This window comes from Erinaceus europaeus, chromosome 15 (assembly GCF_950295315.1).
Source record: "Erinaceus europaeus chromosome 15, mEriEur2.1, whole genome shotgun sequence".
Taxonomy (NCBI): domain Eukaryota; kingdom Metazoa; phylum Chordata; class Mammalia; order Eulipotyphla; family Erinaceidae; genus Erinaceus; species Erinaceus europaeus.
Genome location: NC_080176.1, coordinates 9,362,038 through 9,386,580, shown reverse-complemented (window position 1 = coordinate 9,386,580; position 24,543 = coordinate 9,362,038). Strand labels below are relative to the sequence as shown.

General features: G+C 46.0%; 1 protein-coding gene across 3 annotated transcripts in view; it reads left to right on the top strand.

Moving 5' to 3' along the window:
• PRKCB (protein kinase C beta) overlaps nucleotides 1-9,215 on the top strand; it is a 250,463-nt gene extending 241,248 nt beyond the window's left edge. For 2 of the 3 annotated variants that reach the window (XM_060172807.1, XM_060172805.1), the window contains one exon: nucleotides 2,326-3,623. In XM_060172807.1, coding sequence (XP_060028790.1) covers nucleotides 2,326-2,484 — 159 coding nt within the window. In that variant the 3' untranslated portion in view covers nucleotides 2,485-3,623. Of the gene's footprint in view, nucleotides 1-2,325; nucleotides 3,624-8,521 lie in introns of those variants that run through there. The other variant, XM_060172806.1, reaches the window with a different exon arrangement.
• The last annotated feature ends 15,328 nt before the right edge of the window (nucleotides 9,216-24,543 follow it).

The following is a 24,543-nucleotide window of genomic DNA, read 5'->3' as shown; positions in this document are numbered from 1 at the left end:
CATCGTTGTTGGATAGAACAGAGAGAAATGGAGAGAGGAGGGCAAGACAAGGAGGGGGAGTGAAAGACAGACACCTGCAGACCTGCTTCACCACTAGTGAAGTGACTCCCCTGCAGGTGGGGAGCTGGGGGCTCAAACCTGGATCCTTATTCTGGTCTGTGCACTTTGCACCACACAGTGTTTCAGGAAGGGAGCTACCTCACAGGGTCATTACATGACTGTAAAGGGTAAAGTACACAGAACACTCATTAGCCAGCACCAGCCACTCAGAAAATGCTTACTGGGGGTGGGCAGTGGACCACCCGATTGAGTGCATGTGTTTTCATGTACACGGATCCAGGTTCAAGTCTCCATCCCCACTTTCAGGGGCGGGGGAAGTTTCACAACTGTTGAAGCCATGGTGTGGGTGTTTCTCTACATCTTTTTCTCTCTATCTGTCTCCCTCTCTTAATTTATCTCTGTCTTGTCAAATAAAAAAGGAAGGAAGGAAGGAGATATATGGCCTCCAGGAGCAGTGAATTCATCATGCAGGTACCAAGCCTGAGCAGTAACACTGGTGGCAATTAGAAAGGAAGAAAGAAAGAAAGAAGGAAGAAAGAAAGAAAAAAAAAAGAGAGAAAGATTAAAAAGAGAAAAATGTTCACTGGTTTACATTACTATTATAATCTCTTTCCCACCATCCATAGTCTCCCTTTTCACTGTCCTTTCATTCTGTCCTTAAAATACTCTTGGTTTTCAAGACATCTCTTTCATGAGCTTGAGAACCCAGGTTCCTCACTCTCCTGAGCTGTCTCCCAGCACCTCCCAGGCCCCTCACAATCATCCTGTCCAGAGCGGAAACAGCCGTCTCTCCCTCCAAACTCTCCCATTTCCTTTGGTTGATGGAGCCGTGTTCTCTGTCACTCAAGCCAGAGACTTCACTGGCTCCATCATGCTCCTCAGCCCCTCTCTTACTCAGTCCCTCCGAGCCTGTCCACCCCCTTTGAGGAGCTCCCCACAGCGGCTCTGCCCCTCGCCAGCCGGTGTGACCCTGAGCATCATCTTCCTGGCCTCAGTTTCCTTATTTGTCCCAGAAGAGTGGTAATAGACTGCACTCCCTAGGGTCAAAGCGGTGAAGCTGGAGTATGGCAAATAAATGCCTGCTGTGCTCAAGCTGCTATGATTACGACTATTCAGGCGTGGAGGGTGGGGGTAGATAGCATAATGGTTTTGCAAAGAGACTCTCAAGCTTGAGCCTCCGAAGTCCCAGGTTCAGTCTCCGCTGTCCACCATCAGTCAGAGCTGAGCAGTGCCCTGGGAGAAAAAAAAAAAAGAAGATGACGACGAAGAAGAAAGTAATTAACATAATTACGATTGCTATCACTGCTGCTTCTGTATTATAAGACTGTGGTTACCTGCCCTCATCACTCTTTTGTGCTAACAGAGTTTGCCAGTGAAGAACTCAGAGCACAGATCTGTGTTTCTCTTCTCATTTGACTGGGACTGACCTGTGCATGTGTGAGGACCCCTCCACACACACATACCTCTCAACTGGGTGAGATACATAGCCAGTCTGCTCCCCCAGAGCCTGATGGCTTATGCAGCACTGGTTCATGTCCACCCCATGCACTTGGAGAAAAGTGTCCTGCCTGGCACCTTGTAATGACGGGACACTGACTTACCCAGCCTCGTGGCTGGCCCCTGGTATTACGAGCACCCGAATCAGGTCTTAGGGATTTTTCTCCACTGACTGGAGGGTGTAAACTCCTATCGCTCTGTTAAGCTGGAGAAAACACACACACACACACACACACACACACACACACACACACACACCATCTGTTCCTGATTTGAGAGCAGAAGGACTGCACTTTTAGACACCTGCTGCTCATTCTTTGCATATACCAGGTGATGTATAAACGGGCGTTACTTTGCATCGATGAACTACCTCAGGGACCCGGATGTCATCTCTTTTCAGTGGATGAGCCTGGGTGACACCTTGGGGTGGGGAAGGGAGGGAGACATGACGCATGCCACCTGCCTCACCGTCACATGCCTTTGACATAACTAACCTCCATGCCGCCCAGAAGGAGGCGAAGGGCAGCTCAAGAACTATAGGAACGGAAGGTCAGAAGTCCAACGTCATGAGAAGTTTGCATGTTCCGTTGCTCTCATTTCCTGTCATAAACGGAACCTCTTTGCCCTGGCAAAGAGGGAGGGACTGGGGACAGCCACACCCTGCTTTGTTTGATTCTGTTTGATTTTTTTTTCCTTTAATTTTTTTTTTTTTTGGTTCTGTTCTGTTTTGTTCCACCCACCACAAGTTCTTTTCTCCCCCTTTCATAGTGTGGGCGAAATGCTGAAAACTTCGACCGATTTTTCACCCGCCATCCACCCGTCCTCACACCTCCCGACCAGGAAGTCATCAGGAATATTGACCAGTCAGAATTCGAAGGATTTTCCTTTGTTAACAATGAATTTTTAAAACCCGAAGCCAAGAGCTAAGTAGCTGGCGTAGACCTCCGTCCTTCATCCCCGTCATCCAAGCTCCACGGCGGTGACATCTTTTTTTAATTTTTATTTTGTTCTTTCATTGCCAAGTTGCGTCCATGTTTTCTTTGCTGATGAGGCGAAAGTGACCATGTTTCAGGGCCCAAATGTCCTCAGGTGGTTTGGTGGCTCTCTGAGAGCTGGGATTATGCAGATGGCTCATGGGAAAACAGAATAACATGGCCGCATAATCCACCCATGATCCTCTTCCAATTTGTTCTCCCCAGCATGTCAGCTTAGTGGGCCCAGTGGGGACAGAAAAATACCTGCTTCCTTCCCCTTTTTTAATGTTTTGTTTTTGTTTTTCCTCCTGCCCTGTCATATTCACACCCTCCGCCCGCTCCCACCATTCCAGATGCAGATTCTCCTAGCAAAGGAATAGAGCCTCAGGTGCTAGGAGTGTTCCTCCACTTCCAGTCCCCAGCTTGGCCTCCACCCAAGTGTCTGGCTGCTTTGGCTTAGAGGGAATTCCTCCGTCTTTATCCTGCCTGCTTCTGGAAGCACCCTGGGCTTTGAAAAGAACCAAGCTAAAAATAAAATCCTTATTTGTTCTTCTTTCAAATGCAAAGTTAAGAAGATTATTGGAGCCCTTTAAAAATTCCCAGCCTGTGCTGTGGGTAGGGGGGTGCAGGCAAGGATGAGCAGGTGTCAAAAGACAGACAGCTTAGGGGGGCCCTTATGCTCTCAGTCTCTGGCCCTTTATGTCCCTTCTCACCTTCCTCCCCAAACTCCACAGCGAGGACATTTGGTTCCACTCTCTGAAAAGACATGGTCACTCTAGCAAAGGGTCCCCTGAGGACTGTGGTTTTTACATTACATTTCAAACTTGATTTGCTTTGGGGGTTTTATTTCTGTTATTGTTTCAAATGCAAAAGAGAAACAAAAGAAAAAAAAAAACACCTCACTTTTGTTACACCTGCTTTGAAATCTGTGTCCAAATGTTATTAACCACAGTGACCTTCTTTGATTTCCCAAGAAGATGGTTCTGGAGCCTGGGAGACCCAGGCTGTGAGCCAATGGGGCTTGTCTGGGTTTGTTTGCTGGTTTGGGAAAGTTAATTCTGTGTTTCCAGAAAGATCCCAGTGCTTCAAACAGACGCTGTTTTCCTCACTTTGATGTTGTTTTGCAAGATGTTTGTGGGAATGTCCATTTGTATCTGGATATCTGTTATATGCCATTTTTCTTCTAGCATCAGGACAATGAGAGAGAGAGAGAGAGAGAGAGAGAGGAGATGAAGAACTCCTATTTAAGGAAAATTACTCTCTTTGGGGGGGGGGGCTATATATCCAGAACGCAAAGTTGGTGGGGCAGGGGTTGTGTCCAGGGACTTTGGGACAGAAAAGAACTAAGCTGGGAGTTTGATCTTGGCCTTGGGGACCAGCCAGTCAGAGAGGCTGGGACTACCTGGGGTCCTCCTGGTGGCTTTGGGGTGACAGGGGCTGGCCAGGGCCTCCAGGGCAGCCACATCCAGAAGCCCACATTCCCACCAGAGTCAAATTCAAGAGGCCCGCCAGGCACCAACTGAGGCTCACCATTCCCTTAGCAAAGTTGCCATTGCTCCCAGCTAGGACTAAATATCCCCTCTAGCAAGCAGCCGTATGAGTTCCCAGGAGTGCAGGAGGCCTCTTGGGTGGGAGAAACCCCATTTCAGCCTGAGCAGATGAGGACAGTGGGCGGTCCCCATTCTCATCTCCTGCCTCTCTCTCTTCTCCGGCCGCCCCAAGCGAATCCTTATCGCAAGGCAAGTGATTCCTGGAAGCTCCGGGGCTTCCAAGAAACCATCAAGGAGTCTTTGAAACCTTGGCAATTATCCTTGAAGTCAGACTTCACGTCTTGAAGAAAACCACAGCGTGGCATGCACACAGGGGGCTGGAAGAGGCGAGAGATAGGGGCAAACCCACCCTCTCTTCATTGGGGAAACTGACATCTACAGGGGGAGAGTGACTTGCCTAGGGTCAGTCAACAGGGATACCAATGCTGCACACTGAGCCTTCTCTGCCCCTTGACCTGGCATCTCTGAGCCATGTCCACCAATGGGCAGGCTGTTTGAGGTCCTTCCTTAGGCTATTTGGTCACCAAGACTTTCCTTGGACATGCTTCTAGGAAAATAAAATAAAAACACAAAATGGAGACGCATTGGATCATTGACAAATGATTTGAAGCAACTCCAGAGAACAAGGTAAGACAGATAGGTAGCTAGATAGATAGATATCAAATACATATATGGAGGGGTGACGTTGGCATTCTGGCATAGCAACCCCAGTTTGCATAGTCTTTGAGCTCTGATGAGACAGACTGAGTTTTCCAAAATGACTTTAGTGAGGGGGAAATTTTAAAAAGAAAGAAGGAAGGAAGGAAAATAAATAAGTGTATGTATGTATATATATACATACACTACACTTTTACATTTTTTCAAACGGCTGCCATTATTTTTCAACAGTTTGATAGTCTGCAGAAATAAGTATTCAAGCCAAAAATCTCTGTTGCTCTAAGACACCTTACTGGGGCTGGCCAGGGAAACCCCCCTGTGGGAGTCAACCCTTTATCATTGGCCACTCGAGTACAGAGGGCATCGCAAAACAGAGCTTTCGTGTAGGGAATATCCACGGACTAGTTGACAAGTGTATACAGGAAGAAAGAGGGTCAGTTTGTTTTTGTGTCCACCTGGTCTCCCTGCCTCCTTCTTTGTCCCTCCAACCAGCACTCACTGAGCATCGACTGGGTGCCTGGAACCCAGTGTAGAGTCCTGAAGATGCCACCCAGGAGGACAGTTGTGACACAAGTCATAAAAATATGACCTGGAAATATAACAAGTCGCAAGGTTAGTCTGGGAAGACGTCATCCAAGATTGAGAAGGTCATCAAAAGCCTTTCTTTCCAGAGGCCAGAGTGGGAGGCTGACAAGAAAGGCTGGGCAGAGTCCCCTTGACTCAGATTTCTGGGACAATCTTAGAGTGAGGAAGGAGAGAGGCAGGATGGCAGTTGGGGCTGGTTTCCTTTTAGAAGTCCAGAGGTGGGACTCCATGCTTGAGCAAACCACAGACTCAGCAAGATTTTGAGGAGAAACAGACACCAGTGTGGAGAGAGGTAATAGAGTTTTATGGATGGGTCCTGATGTCACCCTTTGGGGGAATCTTGTGAAGTCCTAGAGGGATGGCCTTGTTTAGTATTCTAGCATAGTAACCCCAACTTTTCATAGTCTTCAAGCTCTGTTGAAACAGACTGAGTTTTCCAAAAGGACTTCAGTTAGGGGGGAATTTTAAAAGAAAGGAAGAAAGAAGGAAAAAAGGAAGGAAGGAAGGAAGGAAGGAAGGAAGGAAGGAAGGAAGGAAGGAAGGAATAAATATATAAGACAATCCAAAGAAACCCCAAAGTGGTCTAAGTTAGCCATAGCTAATTCTTTGCCAAGAAAGGTTAAGTCATAGCCATGATGCCCTTGGGGGGCCAATGGTAGACCCAGGGAATTAAAAGCTCATCTGAGTTTGGTGTCATGTGGTGTCAGGTGCAGTCAACCCATTCTCGACTGCCTTCTGGGCCAAAATGAAGGGTCGTTTTCCATGGGATTTTTCCCACAGTGCCCACACTGGCAAGTCCTCTTCAGGATATTTTCAAAACGTAAGTTACCACTGGCACAACAAATGAGCGAAGGCTTTCAGAGTTGAGTCCCATGGTATGGGAACTTCTGTTAGGTGCCCAGAGGCAGAGAAATCAGTTGGGGTCCACATTATCTAGGGAGACCTAAATGGAGAGAGCCATCTGCCTTCAAGCCCCAGTTGCACCCAGGACCCATGCACAGTCCTGCAGCTCTCAGCCCTCAAAGGCACCTAACATAATTCAGTCCACACTGAGAATCAACACTTCTTCTTCTAGCGTTTGCCCTTCTTCCGTAGCCAGTTAATGGCTTTGAAAGTGACTGGGATACATGTGGATTCAGTCGGCTAGGAAGGATCCTCAGTTTCCCCAATGAATGGGTACTCATGGGATGCACCACCGGAAGGTCGATCCAATGCATCCCAAGACACTGAGTTTGATGGAAGCAGATTCCACTGTCTCACTCTAGAGGCTCTACCTTGAGGCCAGAAATATATTGAGAAAAGCCAAGAGACTTCTCCTTCTGAGGTCTTCTTCCACGAGTTCACTCATCTGGCAGGTCATATGGTCAGTCTGCTGTACATGAAGCTCTGTCCTTGGTAGTAGAAATACAATGGTGAAGTCACAGGAAGGACCCTGCCCTCCTAGGTTGAGCCTGTAGATAAGCAAGCCCAGTTCTGACAGTGGCAGGTGCAGTGAAGACAGAGGAATCCTCCAGTGTAACTCAAAGGGATACAATCAATGTTAGTGGGGGAAGGGGTGGCATTTTGAGCTTCTTTCTGGGCCCAGAAAATGGCACTCCGAGTGGCCAGGGCAGCACAGGACAGACTGACAACAGGCAGGATGAGACAACACAGAATGGGTGGCAGGAAGTGACCCCCTTCTCCCCACATCTAGAAAGAGGTCCATCAGCATCGTTGGCCTGCACCACTCTGACCAAACTTACCAAAGTGCATCCTGGGTGGCTCCCTCATTCCTACATCCCACATGCACGACCACGTGAGTAAGTAGGGGACTCCATGAGGACATTTTGCCTATCTCGGGGAAGCCACCCAAAAAGAAGACATTCATGGGAAGGGTACTTTGTACCCAGCGGTGAGAAGCCCTTACAGCTGGTGCTTTTTAAGGGTTCAAACCAAAAGCAGGAGCAGTGATGAGGCCGACTTAAGTCAGCCAGTCCTCAGGGATGCTCCCTGTTGGAGTCAGAGCACTGGCTTGGGCCAGCCAAACTGCTCGGTGCCAGCAGAAGCATCCCTCGTCCTCAGCTGTCTTCTGCTGACTGGAGCAACCACCAGGCTGTGCAGAATCACAGACAAGGCAGAGCTCAGAGCAAAAGGGGCTGGGAGAAGCCACGGACCACTGGGCAAGTCACTTTACCTTCCTGGACCTCAGTCTTGTCTGTCCTACCATGGTGTGGTGAGGACTCGATGCTCTCTCTAAACCCCCACCCCTAGGCAGGTGACAAGGATCAGAAGAGACAACAGGCTGACAGAGACCTTGAAGATAGGAAAGCATCGTTCAGATGGGAGATTTCTTTTGATTAACCCACAGACGGATGTTCCCTGGCAAAGCCTGTCCCAAACTATAGTTAGTTAGTAAATGGAGGAGGGGATGCCCCCCACCCCCCTAGGGGGAAAAATGCCAGACTAATTGGAATAATTAAATTTCTTTGTGTGTCTTTTTCTTTTTTTAAGGCTACCTGTACAGACTTTATTTTAAGCTTTGGGTCTTGTTTCTTTGACTTGATACATGCAGAGACATCCTTAGGGAGGGCCTCTAGACCCACATTCCAGACTGTGGGTGGATTTCCGGGCGTGTTTGCAAAGCCTGGATTGTTCCAGGGCATGTGGATGGACACTAGTTCATTGGTCCTTCTCATAATGCCACAGTCTCATTTCCTTACAAGCCACTCTGCCTTCTCCTGAGCCTGTGTGGTGAGGCAGCTAGCCTTCTTTTTAAAGAAGGGGGTCTCCTAGACAGAGGAGGCACTATTGAGTGACTTTTTTTTTTTTCTCTTCAGGACACTCTACCCAATGACTAAGTCTAGGGGATGATATTGGGCAAAAAAATGGCTTCCAGTTCAATTTATCTCAAGTCAACAGCTCGCAGGCACACATCAGCATTTTATGAGAGTCTTGAAGCCATGCAATGTCTTAATATCCTTATGTAGAAAACATCCACCGAGTTTTCTATCCTGAAGCCAACATAGCAATGTGAAGTGAAAGCAAGGTGATAGATACTATATGCAATGTAGATGCTTTAAAACACACATACGTACACAGTCAGCCCAGGGCTCTATTCTGACATGTCTCTGAGAAGCCACCAGCTTCCCGGAAACCGGCGAGTCTTGGTCACATTTCTTCCTTTCCACCCTGTTAATGTGTCTGCTTTCCATTTGGCAGAGAGACAAGCACGACACCTCCAACTTCGACAAAGAGTTCACCAGACAGCCTGTGGAGCTCACGCCTACTGATAAACTCTTCATCATGAACTTGGACCAAAATGAATTTGCCGGTTTCTCCTATACCAACCCAGAGTTTGTCATTAACGTGTAGGTGAATGCCCACCCCCTACCCGCAGCCCCATCCCACAGCTCCGTTGTTGAGCCCGGAATGCCAGACTTCAGGCCAAAGTTGTATGTGTCCCTCCCAGTCTTCCAGGATTCACGGTGCAAATGCAGGCATTCAGTGTGTGGAGAGCTTGTGCTAGAAGGCTTTTCTTTGTATGTGTAGCTTGCTAGTTTGTTTTCTACATTCAAAGATGTTTAGTTTAGAGTAAACGCTTTATCCAGTGATAGAGGTACACTCTTCCCAATGCCCGGAAACTCATCTAACAAAAACAAAAACAAACAAAAAACTACTGTGTCTGAGACCAAAATGCTTCCGTATTTGTAATTTTTCAAAAGTCAGAAGCTGATGATGTTCCTGGTACAAGTTTTTACAGTTATTCTATACTCTTTTCTTTGAATGCTAAGCATGACTGGTATTTTTAAAACTTGTGAGTAAGCTTTGCAGTTAACTGTGAACTCTTGTCTCTTGGAGGACATTTTTCTTTTGTTCTAAGGATTGATATGATTAAACTGAGTTAATATATGCACGCTCTCTCCACTCGTGTGTCTGCTTTTGAATGGGCCTGGTGTGGTAATTCCAGGGTTGATAGCCATCGATGAGTGAAGCCACTAGATGACATTTATCCCACATGCACAGGATTTTACTTCATTGAAACCATCCACATTGCAAACATGAGGTATTTCCTATAACTATCTGGATTTTTCTAATTCACTTGGAAAAAAAAAAAATCAGAGGGTTGAGGGGTCAGGCAATAGAGCAGTTCGTTAAATGTACACATTACCCAGGTTCAATCCCCCACTCCTCAGCTGTAGGAGGAAAGCTTCACGAGGAGCAAAACTATGCTGCAGGTATTCTCTTTCCCTCTTTATTTCCCCCTTACCTCTCAGTTTCTCTCATTGTCTTATCAAATAAAAAGTTAAAAAAAAAAAAAAAGGAGAGAAATGACCCACCAGGAGTGGTAGATTTGTCATACAGGCACCAGGCAGGCCCTAGCAATAACCTTGATGGGAAAAAAAAAAAAACAAAAACAAACAGACAAAATCAGACCAGAGAACTGGCGAGTGGCCTACTTTCTCATGTAGAAAGAATTCCACAGGGCAGTACTCAGTACTGCCGGCCTCTTAAGAGCAGTGTGTTACTTTCCCTTCCCTCCCATCCCCACCACTCCCTGTTGTCCAACATTCTGTCGCCCATCCACTTACCTCACTGCTGTAGTCACCTCTGCACTGTTGAGAACCCTGCTGCTTCGCCCATCTTTTCCTGTGCCCATAAGAAAGCAGGGTATCTGGCGTGCTGCGTGTTTGTTCAGTCCGCCAACACAAAGGCCCATCATCAAAAATTCACCCCAGTCATGACAAAAATAAGACGGGGGTGGGGGCATCTGGTTGAGCACACACGTTACAATGCACAAGGACACAGGTTCGAAGCCCCGGTCCCCACCTACGTGGGGAAAACTTCCCTAGCAGTGAAGCAGGGCTGCAGGTGTCTCTCTTTCTCTCCCTTTCTATCTTCCCCCTTCCCTCTCAATTTATGGCTATCTCTGTCCAGTAAAGATGATAATATTAATGAAAAAAAATCAACCGGGGTGGGGTGGGGGGAATCAACCAGTGCTAATACGCAGACACCATTTCTCTTTGGTCTGTAAGGATATCACCAGTGGTTAAAAAACTACTTACCTTTGTGGCTTTCTCCAAATATAGCATCTCCCCTCCCCAAATAAATGTTTGTCCTTTGCCCAGAAATGCCAGGCTTGTCCAAGGAGGCCAAATGTAGAAGGAAAACAGAGTTATAATAAGCAGCCCAGTCTCACCGAGACCACACTGGCACATTACTGAATCGCTGGGTGTTGGTGTGTGAGATCTCTGTCTCTGACTAAAATCATGTTTCTATTTTCCGTGTGAGAGAGGCAGTAATCCTATCGCCTGCACATGCCTCTGGAGCTGCTGGGCCATTTGGTCGCAGGGTAAGAGCAAACCTGTCACCCAAATATTTTTTGACTCGACAGACTTTATTTAACTCCTTGGAAGATGCCCAAGTCAGCACTGGGCAGAGAATGTGAATCTCTCGGTCCCAGCGCACTCTTGGCAGAATTCTAGAAACCTTGTCATGGAAAGGTACCAAGGCCAAGATAAAAATCTGTAGATGTTTGATGACATTACCATTTAAGAAACTTAAATTTTTTTTTAGGATTTGAAACAAATTTTTACTATGTTTATTTATTGGATAGAGACACCCAGAAGTCGAAAGGGAAAAAGGGGTGATAGGGAGAGAGACAGAGAGACACCTGCAGCCCTGCTTCAGCCACTCACAAAGCTTTCCCCCTGCAGGTGGGGACCAGGGGCTCGAACCTGGGTCCTTGTGCACTGTAATATCTGCGCTCAACCAAGTGCACCACCACCTGGTTCCCCCTTTTAAAGTATTTTTTGATGCTTTGTTTTATTTTTCTTATATTTGATAGGACAGAGCAAAACTGAGAAGAGAGGAGGAAGTAGAGAGGAGGAGAGAAAGAAAGGCATCTACAGCCCTGCTTTACCACTAGGTGGGGACCGGGGCCTTGAACCTGGGTCCTTGCACATGGTAATAGTGGGCCCATCATTTAAAATATTTACAAGAGGTTGCCGTGGCTAATTTGATTCCCCTCCAGTCCATACTCTACACATATATTTTCTCCCTCTGCTGAATATAAACCTTTATTTCATTTTTATAAATCTTGAGCACCCACTCTGAGCTAGGCATAGTTCTAGGTGCAGACACCAACAGGAAGTGGGGGACCAGGTGTTGGTGCACCTGATTAAGTGCATGTGCTCCCATGCACAAGGACCCGGGTTCAATCCCCTGGTCTCCCATCTCCAGGAGGAAAACTTCATGAGTGGCGGAGTAGTACTGCAGGTGTCTCTCTATGTCTCTCCTCCATCCCCGTCCCCCTTCTCAATTTCTCTGTGTAAATAAATAAAATAAATAATGTTTAAAAATACTATTGAGGTGTCTCCTGGCTGGGAAAACTTGGTTTTTGTAAATTAACTTAAAAATAGGTTTGGGGATCAGGGCTGCTGCTTGTGGACTCGCAGCAGGGAGCTGGGAACTGGTTTAATCAATACATGGTTTATTAGGGTGAAATAGGTAAAAGGCAAAATAAGCAATTATCATCAAGGGTTAAGTATACGCTAGGTCTATACAGTCTGAAAAAAAAACTATTTATAAAAAAAAAAGAAAGGTGGTGGTGGTTATTCTGGTCTGCTTGTCCCAGCTCACTGCTGACCACCTGTGTGTTTCTAACTGACTAGACGGGAGGCCACTCTCCACATGTCATGTTTGACGAATTGGTTGGTATAGGGGACGCTTAGTTGGGCTGGCTTGCTTTGGCTGTCTGTGCTTGTGCTTCTCACCACAGCTTGTCACCTCCGTGTAGGATTTTCACAAATAAATCACTAGCCCAAAGTAGTATAGCAGCAACCACAAGGTCTCCCTGATTTTTATCACATAGAAGATACATCCAGGGGCCTGGGGTGGTGGCGCACCTGGTTGAGCGCACCTGGTTGAGCGCACGTTACAGGCCTCAAGGACTTAGGTTTGAGCCCCCGGTCCCCACCTGCAGGGGGAATGCTTTGCAAGTGGTGTGGCAGGATTTCAGGTGCCTCTCTGTCTCTCTCCCTCTCTGTCATCTCCTTCCTTCTTGATTTCTGACTGTCTGTAACCCAGTAAATAAAATAAAGATAATAAAAAAAATATTCTAAAAAAATTTTTTTAAAAAGGTACATGCAAGGAATTCCAAAACAGCTCATAACACAATGCAAAAGGACTTGCCGGGGAAAACAAATAGAGAGGCCAAAAAATCTCTTCTTCAAGGCTTCTTCTAACTAGAATTTCTGACGGAATCTTAGCAGAGATCTGGCTGCCGGCACCAGCAAGTCAAGTACCTCTTCATTCACCCCAGAGGCCCATCGTGCTGTTGTGTGACACACTAACACGGAGTGCTGGCTCTATAGATGCTTATTAGTGTCAGAGAAGTTGCAGAAGTTGTCAGCCTGACAGAGTGACCAGGCTGTGTGGCTTGTGCAAATTTAAGGTAAGCACCAACCTGACGTGCTAAGATGTATGTCCTGGACATGTCTCAGTATGTGCTCTCTTGTGTCCCGGGTAGAATGTAGAGTTCTTTGTATGATGGTTCATGTGCTTGAACAAAAACAAAACAAAACAAAGCAAAGAAGCAAACAAAAAACCCAGCAATGGGAAGTAAACCCCAGTTCATATACAGTCTTTCAGGTCTCTGCTAATGACATAGTTGCCACTTCTTCTGCATCTAATCCAAGGGGTATTTCTACATCTAATACAAGAAATAGGCTACTGTTCTGGATGAAGAGCAAAGTAAAAGCCCACCACAAATACCAGAAAGGGAGCAACCTTATGGCCTGCAGTGCCTCTCTGAGAGATATACCAGGAAAAAACAAAGGCATCTCTTTGAAGAGACTTACGCACCTGTGTTCATAGCAGCACAGTTTGTAATAGCCCAGAGCTGGAAGCAACCAGATACCCAGAGACAGATAAGCAGCTAAGAAAGTTGTGGTCTAAGTACACAAATGGATATACACAGCTATTAAAAATGATGAGGTCATCTTTGCAATAGCTTGATCAGAACTTAAAGGCATCATGTTGAGTGAGATAAACCAGAAAGAGAAGAGCCAACACCAAATGATCTCGCTCGGAGGTGGAATTTAAGAAAGAAAGGACAGTAAGGGTGAAGCTTGGAGTGCGTGGGATGTCCTGCACTAAAGCAAAGGACTCTGGGAAAGAGGAATCGGAAGGCAACGAAGAGACACTGGAGTCCCGGGGTGTGTTAGGAAAGGGGTGCTCCAGGTTGGGGGAACAAGTGTCTCCTAGACACCTGTTATGGGGAGATGAGAGGTTGTGTCTATGTGTCAGTGTCTGTGCTGTAAACCATTACCCCCCCCCCCCCGGCCATAGAAATCATTAAAAAATAACATATATACTTTAAAAGGAAACTTTTATAGTATATCAAAGTTTTCGGAATGAAAAACACTCTGACCAACTCTCTATCTACCACCAGGGCATTAGTGACACACACCCCCTTTTGTGATTTTAAGGAGCACCCATGAAACAGATGGGAGAGAAATTGCCAGAAACAGCCTGAACAGGCCCTTAGTCAGACCACGCAGGTCCCCAGAAGTCACTTTCTCACGAGTGTCTGGTTTTCCCTCCACAACATCAAAGATCAGGCTTGTCAAATAGACAAAGCAGAAGAAATTGCTGACTAATCATGAACCTAAAGACAAGAATATTGCAGATGAAGATTTGGGGTCTCCATTTTGGAAAAAGCTAGTAGGTCTATTGTAAGTATATTCCAAGGGGCCCATGACCCTACTAGTTTTTGCCTGAGCCTGACATCTAATATGCAGGTGACCTAAGTTATAAACAACCATTTTCTCTGAAGTTCAGGCCTGGGAACAGCTCTTTTCTCCCCTGCCTCCCCCCACCCACAGCACACCCACCTGGGTTGGCTCAAATTCCAGTACCACTAATGCAGCAGAATGGTGGAAAGCTACAGAGAATGGACAAGACTCATAGACCATCTGTTCCTCTTCTGTGTTTTGTGAATTTACTTCCAAATGGTAAGCATTTGATAGCAGTTGTCAGGCATGGTCTCAAAACCTACCACTTGGGTAAAGACACTCTCTTAGAATTCCCCAAGAATCACTTACTGGTCAGTGATTTTCCAGGGTTTAGAAGAAGTGGGGTGAGTTGTGTTTTGAACAACAACAACAAAAAACTTCAAATATTATCATATGATTTCCCAACCAGACAAGGAAAATAAGATGCCTTGTTTTGGTATGAACAGACTTCAGGAAAGAAAGCTTGACCAAATCTTGTAGGAAGGGATATGTTGGAAATGAAGAGATGAGGCTGGGTGGTAGCATACCCACTAGAGCACACATATTACCATGCCTGAGGTCCCAGGTTCAAGCCCTGGGTCCTCACCTCCTCACAGGAGGGAAGCTTTATGAACAGTGGAGCTGTGCTGTGGTCATTTCTCCTCTCTGTCTCTCACCTTCTATTTAAAAAACAAAAAAAGGAGGAAGAAAGATATTTGTAACCTAGGTTCAAGTACAGCCTCCACTACATTGAAGAAAGCTTCAGTGCTGTGATATCTCTCTCTGGTTTTTTGTCTTACTCTACCTAGAAAAAGAATCGAGTGGGGCAGGTGGTGGCACACCTGGTTGAATACACACATTACAATGCACAGGGACCCAGGTTTGAGCCCCCAACCCCCACCTGCAGGAGGAAAGCTTTGAGAGTGGTGAGGCAAGGCTGCAGGTGTTTCTCTTCCTCTCTATCTCCCCCTTCCCTCTCAATTTCTGCTGTATATCCAATAAATAGAGAATTTTTTTAAAAATTAAAGAATTAAAAAAAGAAAGAGAAAAAAATGGACGAGGGTGGAGGGGAAAAAATTGCCACCAGGAATAGCAAAGTCATGCAGGTACCAAGTCCCAGTGATAAACCTCATAGTAAAATAAAATAAAATAAAATAACACACTTTTTTAATTTCTTTATCGGGGGATTAATGTTTTACATTTGACAGTAAATACAATAGTTTGTACATGCATGGCATTTCCCAGTTTTCCATATAACAGTACAACCACCACTAGGTCCACTGTCATCCTTCTTGGATCTGTATTCTCCCCCCACCCACCCCAGAGTCTTTTACTTTGATGCAATATGCCAACTCCAGTTCAGGTTCTACTTGTGTTTTCTCTTCTGATCTTGTTTTTCAGCTTCTGCCTGAGAGTGAGATCATCCCATATTCATCCTTCTGTTTCTGACTTATTTCACTTAACATGAATTTTTCAAGGTCCATCCAAGATTGGCTGAAAACGGTGAAGTCACTATTTTTAATAGCTGAGTAGTATTCCATTGTGTATCTAGACCACAACTTGCTCAGCCACTCATCTGTTGTTGGACACCTGGGTTGTTTCCAGGTTTTGGCTATTACAAATTGTGCTGCCAAGAACATATGTGTACACAGATCTTTTGGGATGGGTGAAAACACACTTTTAAAAAGAGTGCCCCTTTGACTTGATACTCAGCATGACTAGAAAAAGAGCCAGTTAGGAAGGTGTGTGTGTGTGTGTGTGTGTGTGTGTGTGTGTGTGTGTGTGTAAAGAATGTACTGGCATATGGGGGTAGGTTCAGTCCTCAGTGTCCAGTGGCTCAGAGACCAAGATTGGAGATGCTGTGGTAGGTAGAAGCTGTCACTCCAAGTTCAGTGGCCAGCAGAAGCTTCTAGTGTGTGTAGGACTGTCTTTGAGTGTTGGGAATGAATCTAGTGATGCTGAGGGCACAGTGGGTGGGACTGAGGGGAGGGTTTCCTAAGCAAGACCATGGGCACCCACGTCTCAGCCTCCTTGGCCATCGTGACTGGAAGAACTAAAGCACAGTTCTCTCTTCTACCTGTGACTGCAGGAAGATGCACCTGGGGCAGGGGAAGGGGAGTGACACACCTGATAGGGCACATATAATATGCAAGGATCCAGGTTCAAGTCCCTGGCCCCCATTTGCAGAGGGAAAGATTCACTAGTGGTGAAACAGTGCTACAGATCTCTCTCTCTCTCTCTCTCTCTGTTTTCCCATCCCCTCTCAATTTCTCTCTCTCTCTTTCCAAAATAAAAATTAAAAATCTATTAAAAATCATCAGAAGAAAGAAAGAGAGAAAGAGAAGGAGAGAAGGAGGGAGCTCTAGAGAATCAGGTGGCAGCAGTGAGGTCCAGACTCTGGAGATGAAACGTTTCTGTGACCTCTCACCCTTCAGAGCAGATAAGGCAATAATGATGCTTCTTCCTCAGGACTGTTGGGGAGAGCGAGTGGAGTGATGCCTGGGCTGCAGCAGGCATCGTGTTTGTGGTAGTGCTCAGTCACAGGGCTGCAGGAGCAAGACTTATTCCTGCAGTGAAGATAAGGGATACTTTGTGAGTGGAGAGTTTGAGGCCCGAGAAAACTCTTGTCTAAATCAAGAAGCCACTCTGCCACCCTCTGCAAGTACCAGCCTGAGTGACAGCAGCCCTGTGATGCCACTGCTTCCCATTCCCTGAGAGATTTTTTTCAGCTCAGGAATATTGGGGGGGGGGGGTTCTGCATTTGCAAATAAAGCTGCTGTGTCAGGAAACTAGCTTAACATGTTAACATGTACCATTTGCATGCCCGAGGCCCCAAAGGTCCCAGATTCAATGCCTGGCACCACCATCAGCCAGAGTTGAGTTCTGCTCTTGCATCTCTCTATCAGGAGAGTTGCTTCACAGGTGGTGAAGAGGTCTGCAGGTATCTTTCTCTCCCCTTCTCTGTCTTCCCCTCCTCTCTTCATTACTCTCTGTCCTGTCCAACAATGACGACATCAATAACAACAATAATAACTACAACAACAATAAAAAGACAACAAGAGCAACAAAAGGGAAAATAAATTTTTTTAAAATGTGTAAATAAATTTCTAAAACAAATAAGGGCTATAATTGCATTTCCCCAAACTTGCTGTGCCAGTGAAACATGTCTGGTAGGCATATATGTCAAGCACACTGCAAGCTTGTAGCCTCAAATGTATAAGATCATTGGGCAAGGGGCCATGTGGTGGCACACTTGGTTGAGCACATACATGATGCATGGAACCAGGTTCAAGTCCTTTGTTCCCACCTATGGGGAGAAGCTTCACAAATGCTGAAACGGGTCCAGGAGGTGGCACACCTAGTTAAGTGTACACACTACAAATGCTGAAACAGTGCTACAAGCATTTCTCTTTCTCTCTCCCTCTCTATCTCCCTTTATAGTTCAGATTTCTCTCTGTCCCTATCCAATAAAATAAAAATTAAAATACTTTTTTGAAAATATCAGTGGGCATCTATTTTTCAGCTCTTATTTATCAGTTAATTTATTTTGGGATAGAAACAGAAACTGAGTAGAGAAAGAGAAAGGGAAAGAGGAGGGGGGAGGGAGAGAGAGATACTGATCACATCTCTGTTTCATCACTTGTGAAACTTCCCCCCTGCAGGTGGGGACCAGGGGCTTGAACCCAGGTCCTTGCACATGGTAACATGTGCACTCAACTAGGTGCACCACCACCGAGCTCTATTTTCAGCTCTTTTTAAGAGAATTCTAAGGGCATTTTGTGGTCCTTTCATTTCCAGGACCTATAAACCAGGTGTTGTTATTCATCGTGGAACTGTTCCACCTGGGTCATGTGTTATGTCCTGCCCTGGGGTTTTGCAATAATTGTTCGCATAATCTTCCCAGGCACCCCCCACCCCACCCCCGCCAATCAAGATCATTTTCCAGGAGAGGCAACTGAAGCTCAAAGAGGTTTAGCAACTCACCCAAGACAAAAGCAGCAGTTGGTGGGAGCAGATTTTTGAATGCAGGCTGCCTTTTTAACAATTTGTCATGAATCCTGTACCATTTTTTTTCCTTCTTCTCAAGCCCACACAGAATGTTGGCATGGGCAGGGCTGTCACCAGGCATGTCCTTCTCGGCATGTGCCAGGTGGAGGAGTGTCAGAGTCAGGGCACCCAAGCAACCAGAAGCCAGAAAAGCTTCTCACACTCAGGGTGTCACCCTCCCCACACCCCTCACAAACCACCTCTTGAAGTCATTACTTGGTGAGTGAGTCACAGCTGTGGGTGACATGATGCTGGCTGAAGGGCATCTGTGACGACTTACCATTCTTGTAAGCCCTCTGCCATTGTTGATCAACTTTGTCTCAATGAGATGCCTTGGAACACTGCAACGTATGTGGAAACTGAGTCAGAGAGAGAAGGAGAGACACAGAGAGACAGAGAGAGACACACAGTTAGGGAAAGAGAGAGAGAGATTTGCCCATGTCAGAGAAAGAGAGAGAGATTTGCCCATGTCTGCACAGCCACAAGCAGGGATCTGAATCTTGGCATTTGGCCCAGTCTAAAGCTCTTAACTCTGACATTTTGTTCACAGATAGATGGAGAGGATCAGTTCCCACTGGTTCCAGTGGCTGCCCAAACATCTACAAGCGAGAAAAAGCATGACACAAGGAGAGACATGTGCATGAAGTTACAGACCAGTCAGCAGTTCTTGGGAGGTGGGAGGGGGCGTGGTTTAGAATGATGGGAAATGATAGGCTCGGTTAAGTTCCGTCTCAACCTCACGTGAACTCTAGCCACTTGATAAGATGATCACCGGCAGGGCATTGGCGATCCACTACCCTCCATCGATTAGTAATACCTGTGGAAGGAGGATTATTTTTTTCCCCCCACTAATCTCAGGAAAAGTTATGGGACTGAGTTTCATTGACTTGAATATCCATCTCTAAATTCTCTTAGCCAGGGATCTAAATGCCACCTCTGCCAAGTCTGGATCATGTAATGGAACAGGGTAAGAGCAAAATTAAAAATTATTCACATGGGCAGGGGACGTGAAGGTGGGAGAGAAATGGTGGTGTAGGGAAGGAGACGAAGAAGGAGAAGGAGTGATAGGGGAGGTGGTGCAGTGGATAAAGCACTGGATTTTCAGCCATGAGGTCCTAAGTTCAATTCCCGGTAGCACATGTACCAGAGTAATGTCGGTTTCTTTCTCTCCTACCTTACTCATTAATAAATAAATAAATTCTTAAGAAAAAAAAAGGAGGAGTAAAAGGAGAAGGAGAAGGAAGAATAAAGAGAGAAAATGGGCTTTAAGAAGACAATAACAACAGATGACTTCTATAAAGTCAAGGGGTGGTCACCTTCTTCTAGGGATTTTTTGTGATAGATTCACCCATTTCCTTATGTATTGACCCACTCATTCTTCTTCTAAAGATTAATTTCCTTCACAGGATAAAGAAGCCAGAACATCATTTCGTGACATACAGTGGCAGGGGTTGAACTTGGGGCCTCAGGAGCGCAAGTCCTGGGCTCTATCAATTGAGGCACTTGCACAGCTGCTTCCTGTTCACTCTTAATGGAAGGTTCTCCAGAACTCTGAAGTCTTTGAAGTCAGTGGGGGTGTGGGCTGCTGGTGAAGTGCAGGGACTGGTGCAAGGATTCTGGCTCCACCTCTGGGGGGTGGGGAGGAGGTCATCTCACAGGCGGTGAAGCAGGTCTGCAGGTGTCTATCTTTCTCTCCCCCTCTCTGTCTTCCCCTCCTCTCTCCATTTCTCTCTGCCCTTTCCAACAACAGTAACAGCAACAACAATGGGAAAAAGATGGGCATCAGGAACAGTGGATTAGTAGTGTGCAGGCACTGTGCCCCAGTGATAACTCTGGAGGCAAAAATTAATTAATTAATTAATAATAAATAAATAAAAAAGAGACGAAAAAGTCATTGGGCTTTCCTGGCATATGTAATGGATGTTTATCCTCCTGGAAACAGGACATCACTATTCCTTGGGCCACTATCCAGCCTCCTTCCCAGCCACTAAGGTTTAGGTAGGCTAAAGTATAGCTTGAGACTATACCCTAAGATCCCATTCTATCTCTGAAGTTATGACTGGTTGTAAGATGACAATCTATTTGATTTTTTTTTTGTCTCCAGGGTTATTTCTGGGGCTTGGTGCCTGCACCACAAATCCTCTGTTCCTGGAGGCCATTTTCTTTTCCCTTTTGTTGCCCTTGTTGTTTTATCATTGTTGTGGGTATTATTATTGTTGTTATTGATGTCATTGTTGTTGGATAGGACAGAGAGAAATGGAGAGAGGAGGGGAAGACAGAGAGGGGGAGAGAAAGATAAACACCTGCAGACCTGCTTCACCGCCTGTGAAGCGACTCCCCTGCAGGTGGGGAGCCGGGGGCTTGAACCAGGATCCTTACATTGGTCCTTGCGCTTTGTGTCATGTGGCTTTACCTGCTGCACTGCGGCTCAACCCCCACAATCAATTTGATTTTCATGAGAGTCCCTAGATCCTGGACATTAAAACCACTGGGAAATAAAAGCTCCCACTCTTCTTTCTTTCTTTCTTTCTTTCTTTCTTTCTTTCTTTCTTTCTTTCTTTCTTTTCCTTTTGTTTTTTTAATGGATTAGGTGAGAGATTAGGTAGTTGAGTCTAGAAGTCATCTTACCACTGCAAAGATAGGAACATTTGCGAGTGACACAGCAGTGGAGATACATAGTTCAAGTCTAGGGTCTTATCTATCCTATTTGAACCAATCAATCACTATCATTATTTTTTCAACCATTTTAAAGTGGATTTCCTGTCACGTGCAACTCAAAAACACCCGTCACCACTTGGATGCTATTAGCAGTCCCGCCATTTTTACTGACCCGCCATTTTGGGTACATCCTCTGGTCCCTCTTTGCTCTGGCTCTGGAACGAGATGTCTTCCTCATGGGATTTTCAAGATGACCATTGAGGAGAGAAACTGACTCACACTGAGCACATCTCTGGGAATTCTGTGTGTGCACCCTCCATGCATGTTTTATTGGCACTGGGAGGCAAAGATAGGATAAAAACCAAACTTGAAGTGGAGAAAACATTTGATGTAGATGATGAAAGCCAAGCGGTCACAGATAATAGGACGTGCTGTGAATGGCCGGAGAACAGACGTCAGATCCAGCATCATTCAGACACTAACATTTCACATCTCTTTGTGTGTGTGTGTGTGTGTGTGTGTGTGTGTGTGTGTGTGTGTGTGTGTGTGTAACAAAATAAGGATGAAGGCTACCTGTTCACAGCCTCCCACAGGCAGTGAATCTGGCTTGTTCTGTGTAAGCCTGCAGCTGTGTGCCAGGTGGTGCACTTGCCCAGTTGAGGATGCTCCAGAGATTGGGGTCCTAAGGAAAGGAAATGCTGTAATGCCCCCACACACACCCACCATAGCCCCCCAAACTTACACACCCACACACATCAGAATACTCTCCCTCCCACATCCAGAGATTCAAAGGGCCTTTAAGTCCGCCGCTCTCCTTAGCATGATAGAAACGAACATGACCACGCTTTTATTTTTAACCTTCCTTTCCCTTCCCCTAGTCTGTGCCTTCGAGCAGCTTTTCTGGGGAGGGAGTGTTGGCGCCCACACTGGCCACACGCCGCCGGCTGAGATGGGGCTGTTGCCATGCCACCCACCCCAGCAGCCTGGAGCCTAGCCTGGTTGGTCAGGGGGTGGGAGGGGTGGAGAGGGACTCACTTGGAGGCCATGTGAACCACCAAGATAATGAGACTCAAGGCCCCTGGCTGACCCATCTGGGGGCCTTGGGTCCAGCTGTAGCGTCTATAATGATCAAGGCTTGGAGGGTGGGGTGAGAAATTGTCAGTTCTTCCAGAATGTTCCCTAGGTGCTGATACTCTGCATGCATTATGTTTTCATCCTATCCACCACGTAGAGAAGGAGGTTCAGAAAGGTTAACACACTTCATGGATAAAAATCCAGCACCTCAACCCAGTCACCAAATTATAACGGCTACCAGGGGAGAAAACACATTGATGAGCTGACGTGTACGTTCTGAGCATTTAACAGTCGTGTTGGTTCAACTACACATCCGTTTCCCCTCACTTTGATGGGTCCAGTGGCCATAAAACAGACTCAAGAATGCTTTGACATCCTTGCCAATCCCTGATGAGTCACTCTCCCTTTGAAGGTAGGCAGGCTTCTATGGATAAAATGTGATTCCCAGTGCTAGAAGATGAAAAGGCTTTAGTGTCTTCTAGCTCCATGTCTGGAACGGTCACTCTCAAGGCCCAGTTGCTATGTTGTGAGGAAGCCTGGACCCTGGAAGAGCTCACAGCCCACAGGCCCGTGAGTGAGAGAAACCCCATCTACCACTCATATGAAGCCAGGGAAGGACTCTGAACAAGAATCATCTGGTTAAGTACATGTATTACCATGAATAAGGATCCAGGTTCAAGCCTCCAGTCTCCACTTGCAGGGGGAAAGCTTCATGAGTGGTGAAGCAGTGCTGCAGGTGTCTGTCTTTATCTCTCTCCCTTTTCATCACCCCTCTCTCTCAATTTCTCTCTGTTCTATCAAATAAAGTAAAGTTTAAACTTGTCAAAACAAACAAATCAATTCTTGGGCCTTGACAAATAAAATAAAATAAAATGGGCTGAGTGGTGGCACACCTGGTTAAGCCCACACATTATCATGTATGAGGGCCTGGGTTCAAATCCCCAGTCCCTACCTGTAGGAGGGAAACTTAAGGAGTTGTGAAGCAGTGTTGCAGGTATCTCTCTGTCTCTCTCTCTCTTCCTCTCTATCCTCCTTTCCTCTCAATTTTCTCTATTTTATCAAACCAAGTAAATAAATAAAAATTTAAAAAATAAAATTAAAGTGGGCTGCTTAATTGATATGCTTTGACAGCATACCGAACAGACTCTCATGAAGTCAGGTTTGGGTGATACTCTACTTTAAATTTAAAATAATCAAGATGATGGTGATGATTTGTTCTACCGCTTCCTGAGAGCTTAGTATGTGCCAAGCAAAGAGATAAGGGCTTCACTTCCTTTTTTCCTTACTCCCTCCTTCCTTTCCTCTCTCTCTCTCTCTCTCTCCTTCCCTCCCTTCTTTCTTTCCTTCCATCATCCTATTTCTTTTTCTGTTTTTGGTAAAACCATTGCCTTTCACATGTGTGTTTTAACTTTCCCAGTCCATTTTTTTCTCCCACTAAGCTAAAAAGGCAAAAAGAAGGAGAGATATCGAGGCGCCCATCTTCTTCCATCGCCATAGTCCCTCCCAGTGCACGGCAAGGCAGGGACCCTATCTACGGAGAGATATCTGTGTCCCTTTCCTTCCTGCCTGCCTTCCTTCCTGCCTGCCTGCCTGCCTGCCTGCCTGCCTCCCTCCCTTCCATCTCCAAAACACACCCAAGTGATTTTCATTTTTTTTTCCAGTTTGGAACTGAACCTGAGGAGTTAAGCAACCTCTAATCCCACAGCTAGGAAGCAGCAAAGCCAGGGTTTTCACGGATCCCCTAGTAATGAACATTTACTGAGCTCTGGCCCCATCTCACAAGTGTCAGACCCCAGAGACATTTTGAGGAAGAAGACAAATGAGGCTGTGCACCTCGATTCCATCGTGGCAGACAGATGATAAGAAAACTCTTAAGAGGCAGAGTAAACAAATCACAGAGCTGCTGGTGGTGATTGCTGCTGTGAGGGGAAGGAACAGTGATGAGCCTGCTAGAGTCTAAGTAGCTGCTTGGGGGAGGGGCAAAGGAGAAAGGGGGCAGACACAGACTCTCTCAGAGGAAATGAGGGATCCCTGTGCGGCCTAGCTCCTGTAATCTTGGAGGAAGACTGTCCCGGGGGCAGGAACACCGGTGAAAAAGCAAGGATTTGGGCAAGGACACATTCAAGAAACCAAAAATAAAATAAAACAGCATCAAAGAGTAAAATAAAATAGGTCAGACTTGAAGTAAACTGGTTAAAACAGCATAGAAGACAAGGCCAAAGATTGACCAAGATAAAACATGTGAGTCTCCTTTAAAAAAAAAAAAAAAAAAGGAAGTCTGAACTCTTTAAGAATTTGGTGGGAGCTGAGCAGTAGCACACCAAATTAAGTGCACATAGTATGAAGCCCAAGGACCTGCTCAAGGATCCCAGTTCCAGTCCCTGGCTCCCCACCTGCAGAGGGTCACTTCACAAGCAGTGAAGCAGGTCTGCAGGTGTCTATCTCTAACAGCAACAACAACAACAACAAACTCAGAAGATGACATGGCAATTTTTTAAAAATTTTTTGTTTATAAAAAGGAAACATTGACAAAACCACAGGATAAGAGGGGTACAACACCATACAATTCCCTGATAGCTTTCCTAGTCTTTATCTGTTGTTTTCGCTGGGCTGGCTTCATGGGCAGGAAACAGATGAACAGGGACTCATGGCTGGGTTGTACGCAGTATCTCTTTATTCATGCAGGAC